The 13,208-nt window shown below is 50.3% G+C and overlaps 1 protein-coding gene across 1 annotated transcript; it reads left to right on the top strand.

Moving 5' to 3' along the window:
* Positions 1-211: 211 nt before the first annotated feature.
* RFLNB (refilin B) lies at positions 212-6,000 on the top strand. The gene is made up of 3 exons (XM_042026357.1): positions 212-472; positions 1,926-2,035; positions 3,292-6,000. The coding sequence occupies exons 1-3, from the start codon at positions 269-271 to the stop codon at positions 3,620-3,622; spliced, it is 645 nt and encodes a 214-aa protein (XP_041882291.1). The 5' UTR covers positions 212-268; the 3' UTR covers positions 3,623-6,000.
* Positions 6,001-13,208: the final 7,208 nt, after the last annotated feature.

Raw genomic sequence — 13,208 nt, forward strand, 5'->3', positions numbered from 1 at the left:
GGGGGCTACGGGGATGGGGTCACCGGGAGGACAGGGACACCGGGGAGACGGCGAGAACCGGGACGACAGGGAGTGCCCGGAGGACAGGGACAGTAGCGGGACGGGGGCACCGGAGGGATACAGGGACACCGGTGGGACACGGGCCGGGACACGCCCCGCCCCTGGCGTGGCCCCTCCCCGGCTCCGCGGCCGCCCCGCCCGCCGCCGCCGCCCGGGCGCAGGGAGCGCAGCGCGGGCAGGGGCCGGGGCAGGCGGCGGCGGCTCGGCCATGGTGGGGCGGCTCAGCCTGCGGGAGGTGCCCGACCTCCCGGACATGAGGAAGCGGGGCGACTCCGGCCTCGACAGCCCCGACTCCGGGCTGCCCCCCAGCCCCGGCCCGGCCCCGCCGCCCTGGCTGCTCTCCTCGGGCAGCCCCGACCGCGCCGCCGCCAACGGGCTCCCGGAGCCCGAGCCGCCCGCGCCCTCCGCCGCGGTGAGTACCGGCCCCTCCCTGCTGCCCGGGGCCGCCGGCACCCTCCGGGACCATCCGGCACCCTTCGGGACCATCCGGCACCCTCCGGGACCGCGGGACCGGCAGCTCCGCGCAGCCGCTGCCCGGCCCGGTGCCGTCGCGGCAGGTGCGGGGCCCCGGAGGAGCCGCTGCCCTTCGGACCCCGCCGTGCCGCAGCAACCGGGACCCCGCACCGGCGGCCCCGGGCATCCCGCGGGGAAAGGAGGGTGGAGACAAACCCGCGGGGGTGACCGGGGCTGGCCGGCGTGGGAATGGGTTGGAACAGCCGCCCGCCTTTTCCCTCCGTTGTAACCGAGCCCTCCGGCCGCTGTCGCGTCCCGGAACGGGTCTGCGCCGGGAGGGAAGGATCCCGCCGGGAACCGGGCCGGCCGGGGCTTTTTACAAAGCTCTGAGGTCGACTCTGGGTGCAAGGGAAGCTCCTCTCCCTCCTGCCCCAGGTCGGGGCTGGGGCGGCATCGCAGCACGTCTTTGGAAATCCCTGTGGAAAGGGAACTCCCGTTATTCCGGCGCGACCCGGAGTAGTAACTTTATTCTGCATAAACAATGGTTTCGGTTAGTTTGGTTTTTCACCAAATAGTTTTTGGATGTTGAGCTGGTGGTACAAATACTTTGGAGACTTCAGATTTAGAGGAAAAATCCACTTTCTACAGGGGTGCTGCTGTGAAATTGGAAGAGGCCACAGGAGGGAAAGATGCTCACAGCCCCCCTAGCCCCTCGATAGTAAGCACACGTGCAGAGCTGGCTTCAAAAACACACACGGCTTGGATTCCATCCCTTCAGGGCTGCTTTGGTTTCCTTGGGCTGTGGGATTCGGTGTCAGCTCACGGTGCTGAGTGTCCAGGAGGGGAGCACAGGGGCAGTCCATGAATCACCGCTCAGCGGGAATGAGTTCATCCTTCCCAACAAGTTGTGCGTGAATTAGGTTGGATTTAACGCCTTCCAACAGGAGCCAGGGCATAGCTGTGGAGCAAGGAGGTGGCTCACAGCGAGGTGCCTGGTGATAATTTCCTGCTGCGGTCTGTCTGTGGGTGTATGGGGTGAATCCAGCAAGGAGAGAGCTCTCAGACACCTATAAAATGTTGGTTAGAACTTGACTGTGGGTTCATACAGGGAACACTGCACCAAGGGGTTGCATTCCTCTCTCATTTCCCAGAGTGGCTTCTCTGAATTAAGCTCCTGAAGTTAGGACCTTGTCTTCAAAAAATGCCCCTGGCCACCTCTTGGATGCTGTAGACCAGTGTGGAGTCAGGCCTGAAGGATGCACCTGTAGCACATCTTGGACTAGCAGATCCTCCTGAACCTCAACAGCTCCATACTGAGGGATAAACAAATCTGTTTTCCTGAGAATGTACTGCATTGTGACATAAAAGTTACAACAAAATGGTAACATAAACCCTTTTGCATTTTTTTGCAGAGTTCCGTGTTCTCTCCCAGCCCCGTTCTCTCCAGCTGCCCTCCAAGATTGTGTCCTTTATCCTTTGGCGAAGGAGTTGAGTTTGACCCTTTACCACCAAAGGAAATAAGGTAAATATGGTGTTACAGTCATCTCGTTTGGAAGGAGTTAGAGGAGTTAGCCTGCAAAGGAGCAGTTAGGCCTTATCAGTGCCTGTGAGTCAAGTTAATTTATTTGCAGAGCCATTGTTCACCGCAGCTCTACATTCCTGGACCTGGACATTTGTACAGGCTGAAGGAGTGTTCAGCCTCTTTTAATCCCACCCCTATGGTTGTTTTGTTGGTTATTTTTCCAGGAAGACTTTAATATATTTTACTTTCCTGCTTTTCCTTCCTTGCACTGCTCCAAAACTTTGCCTTTCAACTGATTAACCAGGAGTTAATCATCAGGGAAGAGCTTCAAAGATCTTTTTAGGATGGTTTCATTCAGGGAAAGGAATTTTGCTCTTGCAACCTCATGGTTTTATAATAAGCACTTTCTATCTTAACAGCTGTGGCTGGTTGTGTGAGCTGAAAGAAATGGTAACATTCAGAGGAGTGCATAATTCTTTTTTTTTAATGCTCTGCATCACTTCACAGCCTGTGAATTATTCCTTTGAACACCATGATTTGCAGTAATGAGAAAAGAAGGCTCTCAGTTGATGACTGTGCAATTGGAGGGAGGCTGATAAAATCAAATGGAAGCCTAATGCAGGGGAGGGTAGGGCGAATTATGTCCTGGTGTGGGGAAGGAGCCCGTACTGTGGCTGGAACTGGAGGCAGTTAACTCCTTAGTTAGTGGAAAAGCCAGCACAGAGTTGTCACAGCACGAAGGAGGTGGAAACTTTCTTTTGCAACACAGGCAGGGAGGCTTTGGGTGTGCAAACTGCAGTGTTTTCCTGCCAGCTGAATCTTCAGGAGTTTGTCTTCAGAGAGTGCCCCATGCCAGGGGTGATAGCAGAGCACTCCCTTGTGATTCCTGGCAGAGCAAAGCTGAGGAGATAACGTGTGCTTCCACGGGCTCGGCGCTCGGAGGAGTTGGGATGTTTGTGTGCCGAGCCTAAACGTGGATCAAGGCCTCTGGGTTTAGGAGTTTGCAGGAGGTTTGTACGTTCACAGAGCTCAGGGCTGAGAAGAAGTTTCGGTAGTGCTGGCAGCTGGGCTAAGCGGTGATAATCCTGGGAATGCTGCTAACATAAGGCTCTTTTCTCATCCCGTAAACGTGCAAGACACCAGCAGATGGTTCTGCGTGAGGTGGCAGCTCCAGGGCTGAGGAGCCACCCCGCTACCCGACAGCTCCTCTTCCCCACAAACCCCCGAGCAGAGCTCATGCCTCCCTTGCGTTGCAGGTACACCTCCTCGGTGAGATACGACTCGGAGAAGCACTTCATCGACGACGTGTACCTGCCCGTGGGCCTGAGCGTGGCCTCGTGCAGCCAGACCATCGTCTGCGTGCCCAACTGCTCGTGGCGCAGCTACAAGGCCGAGGTGCGCTTCGAGCCCCGCCACAGGCCCCGGCGCTTCACCAGCACCACCATCATCTACCCGAAGCACGCCAAGACTGTCTACACCACCACGCTGGACTACAACTGCCGCAAGGCCACGCGCAGGTTCCTCTCCAGCGTGGAGCTGGAAACCTCGGAGTACCTCGGCACCGACTGCGGCCTGGATGGCTGCTGACCGCGGCTGCCCCTCTTGCTCTGATCCACCCCTCGTGTACTGTGCTAACTCCACTTGCTAAAAGCAGGTACAGACCCTCTCTCTCAGCTCCTAACTCCTGCTTTCAAGCGTCAGAACGGGCCCGAGCGCGGTTTTCTGTGGGAACATAACTTAGGAAGGGACTTGGCTCTTCGCCTCTAAAAGCCGTGAGTTCCCTCCCCTTCCCCGCAGCGCAGTAATCAGGTGAAAATAATGGGAAGTGCTTTCCCAGAGGAGAAGTTGACAGGTAAGGAAGAGTGTGGGGTAGTGCCTGGCAGGTGGAGGTCCATTTGATGCTTCGTGGGGATGTGCAAAAAAATAAGAGCAGTTCACTCTCTTGCAGAGAATCCACCTGGTCGTTCGGTTACATGTAGAGCTGTCAAGCATTTCAGTTTAGATCGTGTTATCTCCAGAAGAACCATCCCCTGGAAATTGCTGGAAAAGGCTAACAGAGAAAAATTCTGAATTTAACACACACAAAAATGTTAACACATGGCATTCACGTCTTGTGTGAAGATGTAAATTGGGAAGAAGAGGGGTTCTGAGCAGAGCAGGAGATGAACTGTTTGTGCAGCTCCAGGCAGCAGAGAAAGGATCGTGTGATTCCAGTTCTTCGGGTGATGAGGAATCCTCTGTGCTCACACCACCTGTGTTCTGTGTGACACACGAGTGTTTCTGTGCCTGCAGTACAGCTTGTAACAGAGAATACCAGGCCAGAAATTATCCCATTGTTGTCGGAAAGTCGGATCTTGGTGATTTGGAGGTGGAAAACCACAAGTGCCTTGTTTTTACCCACACTGACTGTGTGCACTAAGGGAGCTGTAACCAAAGCAAGGTTCAGATAAAGTGCTGGACAGAAGGATCCAGAATGGCAAAGGAGGTGCTGGATTGGGTGTGAGACACCGTTGTGGTGGGGTTGGGAGGAGGGAAATGGTAGCACAGGACAGCAGGCAGGTTTTTAGCTCTGCTTCCCTGCTGAGCTTGTCATGGCAAAATCCGTGTCCTTGGGATCAGGGATGTCACTGGGATGGGGCAGCCTCTGCCTGTCTGCAGGCTGCTGAAAAACCTCTCATGAGTGCATGATGAGTTTGGGGACCAAAGGGAATAGCTCCAGATACTATGAAAGTCTGTCTGGATGTTACGTGAGCTCGTTTATTGTGTGCCTTGAAGAAAATAAGACAGAGGTTTCCTTCTTTTCCCAGATTTTTTTTTCCTGTGTTGACAGAGTGCAGTGTGGAGAGCATCTGCTTTGGGGAGCGTGGGTTGTGCTGGTTTTTTGTGTGGTGTAGTCTCTCAGAAACACCTGATAGACCTGTCTTAGCTGGACACAGCTTTTCCATGTATTCCAAAACTCCTCCGAGGTGTGAGTGTGCAAAACCAGTCCTGGAGCAGCTTTTAAAGAGGACTTGGCAATGCACAGCCCCAGGGGTGAGTTTTGTCAGTGGCAACCTCGGGAGCCTGTTCTTGAGCTGTGCTTTAATGTGTGTTTGTGCAAGTGTGATGGATGGTGTGGAAGTGTATCCCAGGGAACTGAAAGGAGTTGGGAGACGAAGAGTGCAGCAGGAAGGAAGCCTTGAGTCTGTATGGTTTGGGGTTTTGTTGTTGCTGTTGTTAGGGGTTTTTACTTATTTATTAGCTCAGAATAGAACATCCTTCACCTTTGGTACTTGCCTCAGAAAGGCAGCTCCTGAAACAATCCCAGGATGAGAGAGAACATGGTCGGGCAGGCAGCGCTCTGGAGTTAAGAGCAACGCAGTGTCACCTTTAAACATCTTGGTCTCAGGCTGCAAGACTGGGGAGATGTGTCTTAAATGTGATGCAATCCTGCCCTAACTGCTGCCCCAGGATGTCCTTGTGGTGTAACAGAAGGCCCAGCTCACCCCACAGCCCGTGGGCTTTCACACTCTCCTCTGTGGGATGGGGTTGCTCCATCCCTCGCTCCCCGCACCTCGCTCCTGAAGCAGCTGGTGCTGGCCACTGTTGGACGCAGGATTCTGGGAGAACACGGACCCTGGATCACTCCCACAAATGCTCTCCCAGTGAGTCCACTTGGAACAGATCTAAGAGGATTGAAGTTGTAGCCATTAGTCGTTCCTAGAAGCAAAACAACCCACAAAATACCCCTCACGCTCTGGTTTTAGGATAAAGCACCTGATTTTTGTAAAGCAAGCAAACTTAATGTGTACCTCTTAAGAATATTTTAATTGGTAGAGATACCTTTTAAATTATTTATGTTCCAACATTTGCAAAGCTCTGATTAGCTCTGTGCAAGTGTTCTGGTGTCTGTGATGTTTCCCACCCCCCTCCTTCTGATTTTCAATTTGTCTTTTACTTATTGGTAATAAATGATCTGAAAACCATCCTGCAGGGAAGTCTCTTTATTTCTCATTCAAAGCTTTTCAGTGTTTATTGTGGTAGTTACTTAGAAATGAGTACATAATATTTCCTGCCAATCCCAGCTCCCCTCCTTTCTCTTCTATTTGTTGTTTACATATTCTAGGAGGGTGTTTCCTATATAAAACTGTCTATATTAAAAACCAAACCAACACCAAATGTTGTGGCTTTGTCAGTTTAGTAAGACATTGAAAAAGTGCTCTGGAGACAGCTGAAAATCCTCTCCATAATGTGTTTGAGTCGTTCATCTGGTATAGTTTTATTTTTAAAGAGAGTTTCTGGTATGGATTTCAGCATATCCTACAAGTGAAGAACTAATCCCTTTCAAATAGAACATGTATTTAACCAGGCAGGAATTTATTTTTAAAATGTAGATGCTCAAATGCTGCATTAGTAAACACAGCATAAATGTAAGACTGGAGTGTGTTATGCATTAAACTTTATAAAACCAAACTAGATGATTATAAGCTATTGTGTCAAGAGAAATGCTGTGGTGTTTTTCTGGATGCTTAATCTGTTCTTTTAACCTTTCCACATTTGCAGGCGTGCTGATTTTGTTAGCAACTCTGGCAGAGCAGGAGTGGATGTAATTGAACATCAGTTAATTAATTCCTAATGGGATTTTTTTTTGCTTACTTTTTATTGTTCATCTGGTTATGTGCTTGTGGAAGCTCTAGAGTTGCGTGTAATGACATTATTGGGGTCTGGGGAGCCGTGGAGCTGCTCCGAAGCCGCTGCTTCCTGCAAAAGGCTCTGAGAGCTTTTGGGTATCCTGGAGTTTTGAAGTATTAAACAGGAGAAAAGCCAAATGTAAGCATCAATTCTGTGTAAAAGGGTCTATTTGAAGAGCCGTTAAGAAAAAAACTTTAAAAATCAGCACAGTGTCTTTCAGGGAAGTTCAGGGAGACTTTCAGATGTCACTTAACTTTCAAATGTTTCCTTTAGTGAGGGCTGAGCTGTTTTCCTTAAGTATTTCCATGACACTCTGTATGAAAAACATTCTTTCACTGTAAAATTTGAAGGAGGGGAGTACAAGGCTGTTCAATGTGATTTTTAATTCATGTTGGCCCAATGAGCTTCTAATTAGTACCTGCCCTTCCAAGGAGACCCCGTTGTTCTGGATGTGCTGTTTCCCTCTCACGTGTGCTTATCCAGAATGTCACATCTGAGGGTCTGAGACAATGAATTTTTGTAACAAAATAAAACATTCAACCTAACAGTTGGATCAAAAGCCAGGAGGTGAGGGTTGGATTCCCATCCTGACTTTGCAGCTCGCTCAGTTTCAAGGAAGGTAAGTCCCTGTGCCTGGAAATCATTTCAGCCTCCAAACAAGGTCTGGTCCTTCATCTGCTCACAAATCTGCAATGTACAGTGTGAATACCTGGAAAGGTCAGGAGTATTATTTGGAAATAAACCAACAGCAGTAATTAGGAATATTAGGAATACTCCAGGACAGACACACAGTGTGGCACTTCTAATTGTTGATGCAGTCTGAGTTGCATCCATATTTTAACAGGTTTGTTCGGTTTTTAAAATATAAGTGCTCTGTCCTCCACACAGACACAGAGTGAGTAACCACTGCTAAGCTACAGAAATTGTTGGGATTTTGGGTGACACCCCTGGTGCAGCTCAGAGGCTCCTTCAGCATTCACTTCATGCTTTGCTCTTCCAGAAAATGACTGCAGGAATCTTCTTTAAATGCTGCTGCCATGGAGGGGTGGGGGATGCCTGGCAGCTGGGCAGTGTTCCTGGATATACAATTCATACCTTTTCCTCCTGTTCACCCTATAAACACGCAGCCTTTCCTCCTCTGCCACGGGATCCTCCAGAACCCCATCCCACCGGAGGCTTTGGCTCAGCTGAGCACAGAGACCTTCCTCTGCTCCACTAGAACCCAAAATGCTGCAGGTTGATGCTACAGCCTTGTTTATTTTTGCATCTTCCTGATTCTCCTCTGCAGTGTTTTGGGCTGAGTCAGGGTTCGTCCCAGGAGCTGGGATTTGAAGCGCTGGAGGGCAGTGGGCCCGCTGCTTTCTGCTTTTGTGGTGCTGGTTTTCTGTTAAAATGATAAATGCTGTTAGCAAAAAGGTGAGTGGTGCCTCTGAGGCTTTCCTGCTTATTTCATAAACCAAAAATGAAATGAGGCAACTGCTTGCTGTGCCTTAGTAAAAAGCCCAAATCTACAGGAAAAACAGTAATGGCCAAAAAATCTGATTTTTAAGTAGGAAATACCTATTTTTCCGATTGGCCAACACAGGGATTGTCACAGCTGTAAAATGTATTTATTGAGGCTGTTAATGCATTAATAGCACTTCTGCACTGGCATCAGGTTTACCGTGTTTGCCTGACTCAATTAAAGCAGGAAATTGATTCTGAGTTGTTGGGGATTTTTTAAAAGCCGTTATCCATTAATACAGAGAGCCACGTGATTTTAATTCTTTTTAATAGTAGGATTTCTGGAAACTTTCAGGCATCTTTTATACTGAGAAACTGGAGATGAATGGAATTTTTCCTTTACACAGAAGATTTTTGGAAATAACCCTTCCCTTTTCTGTAGTTTTACCAACCACTCACCCCCACTGATAGATCAGCGCTGTGACCCACACCTGTGGGAGCGTGAATATTTAAATATCAATATTAAATATTTACAGCATCCCAAATCCCCGGCAGTTCATGGAATTCTCTACTCCCTGGCAGGTGCCTTATGCCTCCTACTGCTTATTCGCTGTAGTTACATGCTCTCCATCTCCGGGATGCAGAGAATGCACAGATGCTGTGCAGGAAAATCTGTGTATGAACAGGGCTCAGGGGAAGGTTTTAAAGCACCATCGGCGGTTTCCCGGGAAGAGTTGGTTTTTCTCACCTGCCCTCGTGCTGGTGATGGTGGCACTCCTGCGTGGTGGCTTCTTCCTCCGTGGTGGCTTCATGCCAGGTGCTGGTGCTGGAGGGGATCCCGGGTCCCGCCGCCTCCTGCCCACATCCCTCTCCTGCCCAAGGAGAACGGCGCTGGAATGGCCTCCCCGAGCTGCCACCGAGCCTGGCAGGGAGCAGGGGAAGGAAATTCAGCAGCCCCGGCATGGCCTCCCCCCTGTCTGGGACCCCTCTCCATCTTCCTTTCCTCTGTCCCTTCCCTCTCCATCTCCCCCCCAACCCCTTTCCTTCTTCCTCACCTTCCCCCTCCACCTCTCCTCCCTCCAGCCTTTTCCCCTCCATCCCAGCGCCTTCCCTCCGCCCTTCCCTCCCCGCAGCTCCGGCGAGATCTCCAGGGCAGCGGTGGCACAGGGACAAGCCCGGACTGGCCTCTTTGTCACCGGGTGCTGCGGGTGGCCTGTCCCCTGTCCCCTGTCCCTTGTCCCTTGTCCCTTTTCCCCTGTCCCTTGTCCCAGGCAGTGCAGCCCCGAGGTGCCGCAGGGTTTGCAGGGGAAGCACCAAACCCCAAATCATCGCAGGGAGAGCAGCTCCCACCCCTTCCTAACACCTCAGCCCTGTAAATCAAGGTGCTGAGGGAAACCTCTCTCCCTTCCTTCCCCTTCTCCTTTCCCAGTTTGCCTTTTCCTTTCCCTCCCTCTCCACCTTTACTCCCACCAGAGTCATGAGAGCACAGTTTCTGAGGCAGCAACATCTCTCCTGAGGTTTTTGGGGCTGGTGCAGCCCTGCCCTTGCTGCTGGGTGTTGGTGGGAAGTGCTGTAAGACCCTCACAGCGAGGGAGATCAGCACATCTCCTCCAGAGGTGAAATTCATTCCTCAGAACTCCAGGAACAGCTGCTGAAGACACGTTCCTCTTCCTCCCTGGGATTAACATGTGGTTTAATCCTTTTTGGGTGTTTTCTTCTCCTCCCCGCCTGCTTCTTTTCTCCTGATCTGTTCAGATGTGGCGCTGGTGGTGGCACTGGGACAGGTGATGGTGGCATCAGACTCCTGCTCCTGCCACCGATGGTCTCATTCCCAGGCAGCAGCAGCAGCAGCAGGGGCTGGCAGTGATGGTGATCACTGATGCTGGACAGCAGCCAGAAGGTCCCCAAAGCCTGCCTGTGGATAAAAGGGATGGTGACACGGGGCAAAAGACAAGGAAAACGGCGGCAGCAATGATGAGGTGTAAATAATTCATCCAGACTGGGAAGGGAGAGTGGTGTTTTTGGAGAGCAGCTGAGGGAAGGGGATTACTTGTTGCTAATGACAAGTGGTGGTTGTTGTTAATTTTATTATGATAAAACCTGACTCGCCAGCCAAAATTAGAGCCCAGTGGGAGCTGCTGGCCTGAGCTGCCTGTGAAGAAAATCATCTCCTGACAGCTTTTCCTTGGAATGCCAGGACAGGTAGGACCAATGTTCTCCTGCTTAACTGCCCTTTCTGCTGCTGCAGAAGGCTGGCACTTGGGGTGCCCCTGGCAGCAATTATGTTATTCTTGAAGGGCATCATCTCCAGGCAAACCCTGATGCACTTGTTGACTTTGAATGCAACTACACTGAGAATTTCCTCTAAATTTTCCAATTTATTCCCAAATGTGCATCATTTTCCCATGCCACAGAAGCACAGAAGGTGTGTATAGATCTACACACAGGCTTGTGAAACGGTGTTGTGTGTGCTGCAGGCTCAATGGGAACAAGGAAAGGAGAATTAGACCTGAGCCTTGCCCAGGCAAGCAAAATGTGGATCAGAACTGGGAATTTTCCTTTAAAACAGATTTAAAAAGCAGCAGATTTTGCTATGAAGCATCAATATTCTTCCAGCATTTGCTTTGTCTTGTACATCCTTGAGCAGGTGTGCTCTGTAAACAAGACCTTTTTTGGTTTAGATTAGGGACAGAATCATTGACCTTTTTATTAAGGAAAGGTAATTAGAGGGACAAACACAAATTGAATCAGAGGATTGCAATCAGAGCACCAGCTTGGAGAAAAGCCCTGCGCCTCCTGCTGTGAATTGTGAAGCAGCTGAACCGAGCTGGGGCAGTCAGGGAGATGGGGAAGCAGTGCCAGCTCCTTGCCAATTGTCAGCCTGTTTTCCTGGAGAATGGTCGTTCAGAGACAAGGATCCAGCCAGTTTGGCCACCTGGTGCTTAAAATAGCTCATAATGAGCATTATTATTGAGTATTTACACTTTAATTGTCCACCTGAAGCCCTCATGCAAATGCTGGGCAGACTGTGACAATCCTCACCCGAAGGAGGCTGTGGTTCACCAGGGGTGAGAGCCAAGCCGTGGGAAGCAGCTCCAGCAGTGCCACACCTCAGCTCTGATCAGAGAACAGGAGCCCGGACCCTGCTCACCAGCCCAGTGTCCAAACTGGGAATCACTTCCTGGAGCACTCCAGGGCTGTTCCAGCTTGGGTCATTCTGCTGTACAACAAAGCTGCTTCTAATCACTTGTGGTTCCTCTGCAGGACACCCCAGCCACGAGCTGAACCTCTCCAAAAAGTTGCTCTTTATTTTCCATTCCTTGAGGAACGTCCCAGCCTGAGGTGACACAGGAGAGGTTCCCTGCGTGCTGGGATGGGAGGAGAAGGGATCAGCTCAGGGCACCCACGGTGCCCCGGTCAGCAGCACGGGTGAGCCTGCAGGAGGAGGTTGTTATCCCTTATTGTCCTTGTCACGGGGATATTTAAAATCTCTGGCAGCTGCGATCTGGTGAATAATTCAGTGAAACCCATCATCGATAAAAGAGAGGCTTTGAAGGGTTCTTTGGGTGGAACTGGAAGTGCCTGCCTTCTGAGAAACGAGTCTATTAAAAACTGACTTGGTGCTTTTGAAGATAAAACCCATATTTAGCCTCTAAAAATTTTTAGTGTAATGTCATATTTATTCTCCGTAGCCCCCAGCTACCAAGGCCCAGCCTTGCAGGCAGACTCTGAAGCATCTGTGTGGGGACCCTGACAAGCAAATTCAACAGCAGGATGGATGCAGGCTCTGAGATGTGTGCCATTTCCCTGCCAGCACAGCTGGTTAAATAAGGTCATTTATCTTTTTCCTGAAGTTGGCTGAACCGTGTGTTTAATTTATTTATATTATTGACTGTGTGGAAGAACTACCCTGGTGTGAAATGTCATCATCAAGTGCTGTCTTCCACAGAACTGCGGGCTCTGCGTTCATGCAAAATGCATCCTCTGATGTATTTTTCAGCAGTTGCCTGAACCAAAAAGAAAAATATGTGCTAAGACTTGAACTTGATTCACGTGGAAGGTGGCTGAGGGTCCCTCAGCTTTTCCTGAGGGCTGGTGGATGTGTGGAGGTGAAAGGGTTTACAGAGGCTCCAGATTTCTCAAGAGCAGACTCTGAACAGGCAGTGGAGACACAATTTATTTTCTCTTCCGTTCTCTTTTCCCTCTCTCTGTTTTCCCCCATCCCTTCCTGTCACACGGCAAATTTACTCACAGCATCAGCCGGACATTTAGACAGTAATGAGCCCAAATTCCTGTGTTCTGGGACAAAGGAATAATTATGTTCCTGTGAATTGCTGTTGACTCACCAGAGGATCCCTTCACAAAACCAAATTATGCTGCTGTTACCAGCAAATGTCTGTTACTGGAATTGCTCAGCAGATTTGGGCTCGGTTTTAACAGGTCTGAGCTCCCCGTGGTTGTCCCAGGCCTGACACGTGGCCTTGTTTTGTTCTTGGTGTGAACATTTTTTAAACCCCTGCAAATTGTTGGGGTTGGGATTTTGTTTGTTTGTTTCTTGTGTGGATTTTGGGTTGGTTTTTGGTGTTTGTTTTTTTTTTTTTTTGCTTTGGGGTTTTTGTTTGAGGTTTTTTTTTGGTTGTTGGAGGGTTTGTTTTGTTTGTGTGGGTGTGTGGTTTGGTTGGGTTGTTCGTTTCATTTTTGTTTCAGGTGGGTTCTTCTGTCGTTATTATTTTGGGAAACTTTTTGTCTGGTCTTTCTGGGGTTGTTTTGGTATCACCTTTCCTTGTTTATAGTTGGGTATATTTTTCCTGTGGGTTCTTACTCTGTTTTGGGATGCACATCTGGCAGTACCCACCACCCAGAAAAGGTCCTGCACATCTGGCTGTGCCCACATCCCCGTTAGCCTTTCCTAGAGCACATCTTGCTATGCCCACAGCCCCGTTCTGCTCTTGACCAACATCTGGCAGTGCTTGGAACTCCACAGAGGTCCCAGTGCACATCTGGCGGTGCCTGCATCCTCTCCAGCCTCTCCCAGCGCACATCTGGCGGTGCCCGCATC

The sequence above is a fragment of the Corvus kubaryi genome, unplaced genomic scaffold, assembly GCF_017639235.1.
Source record: "Corvus kubaryi isolate FWS band 111438036 unplaced genomic scaffold, C.kubaryi_AGA036_p1.0 37284, whole genome shotgun sequence".
Classification (NCBI taxonomy): Eukaryota; Metazoa; Chordata; class Aves; order Passeriformes; family Corvidae; genus Corvus; species Corvus kubaryi.

Coding starts and splice junctions, on each gene's coding strand:
- RFLNB (XM_042026357.1), top strand. CDS start 269: ATGGTGGGGCGGCTCAGCCTGCGGGAGGTGCCCGACCTCCCGGACATG. Junction 473..1,925: donor CGCCCGCGCCCTCCGCCGCG/GTGAGTACCGGC, acceptor ATTTTTTTGCAG/AGTTCCGTGTTCTCTCCCAG. Junction 2,036..3,291: donor TTACCACCAAAGGAAATAAG/GTAAATATGGTG, acceptor CTTGCGTTGCAG/GTACACCTCCTCGGTGAGAT.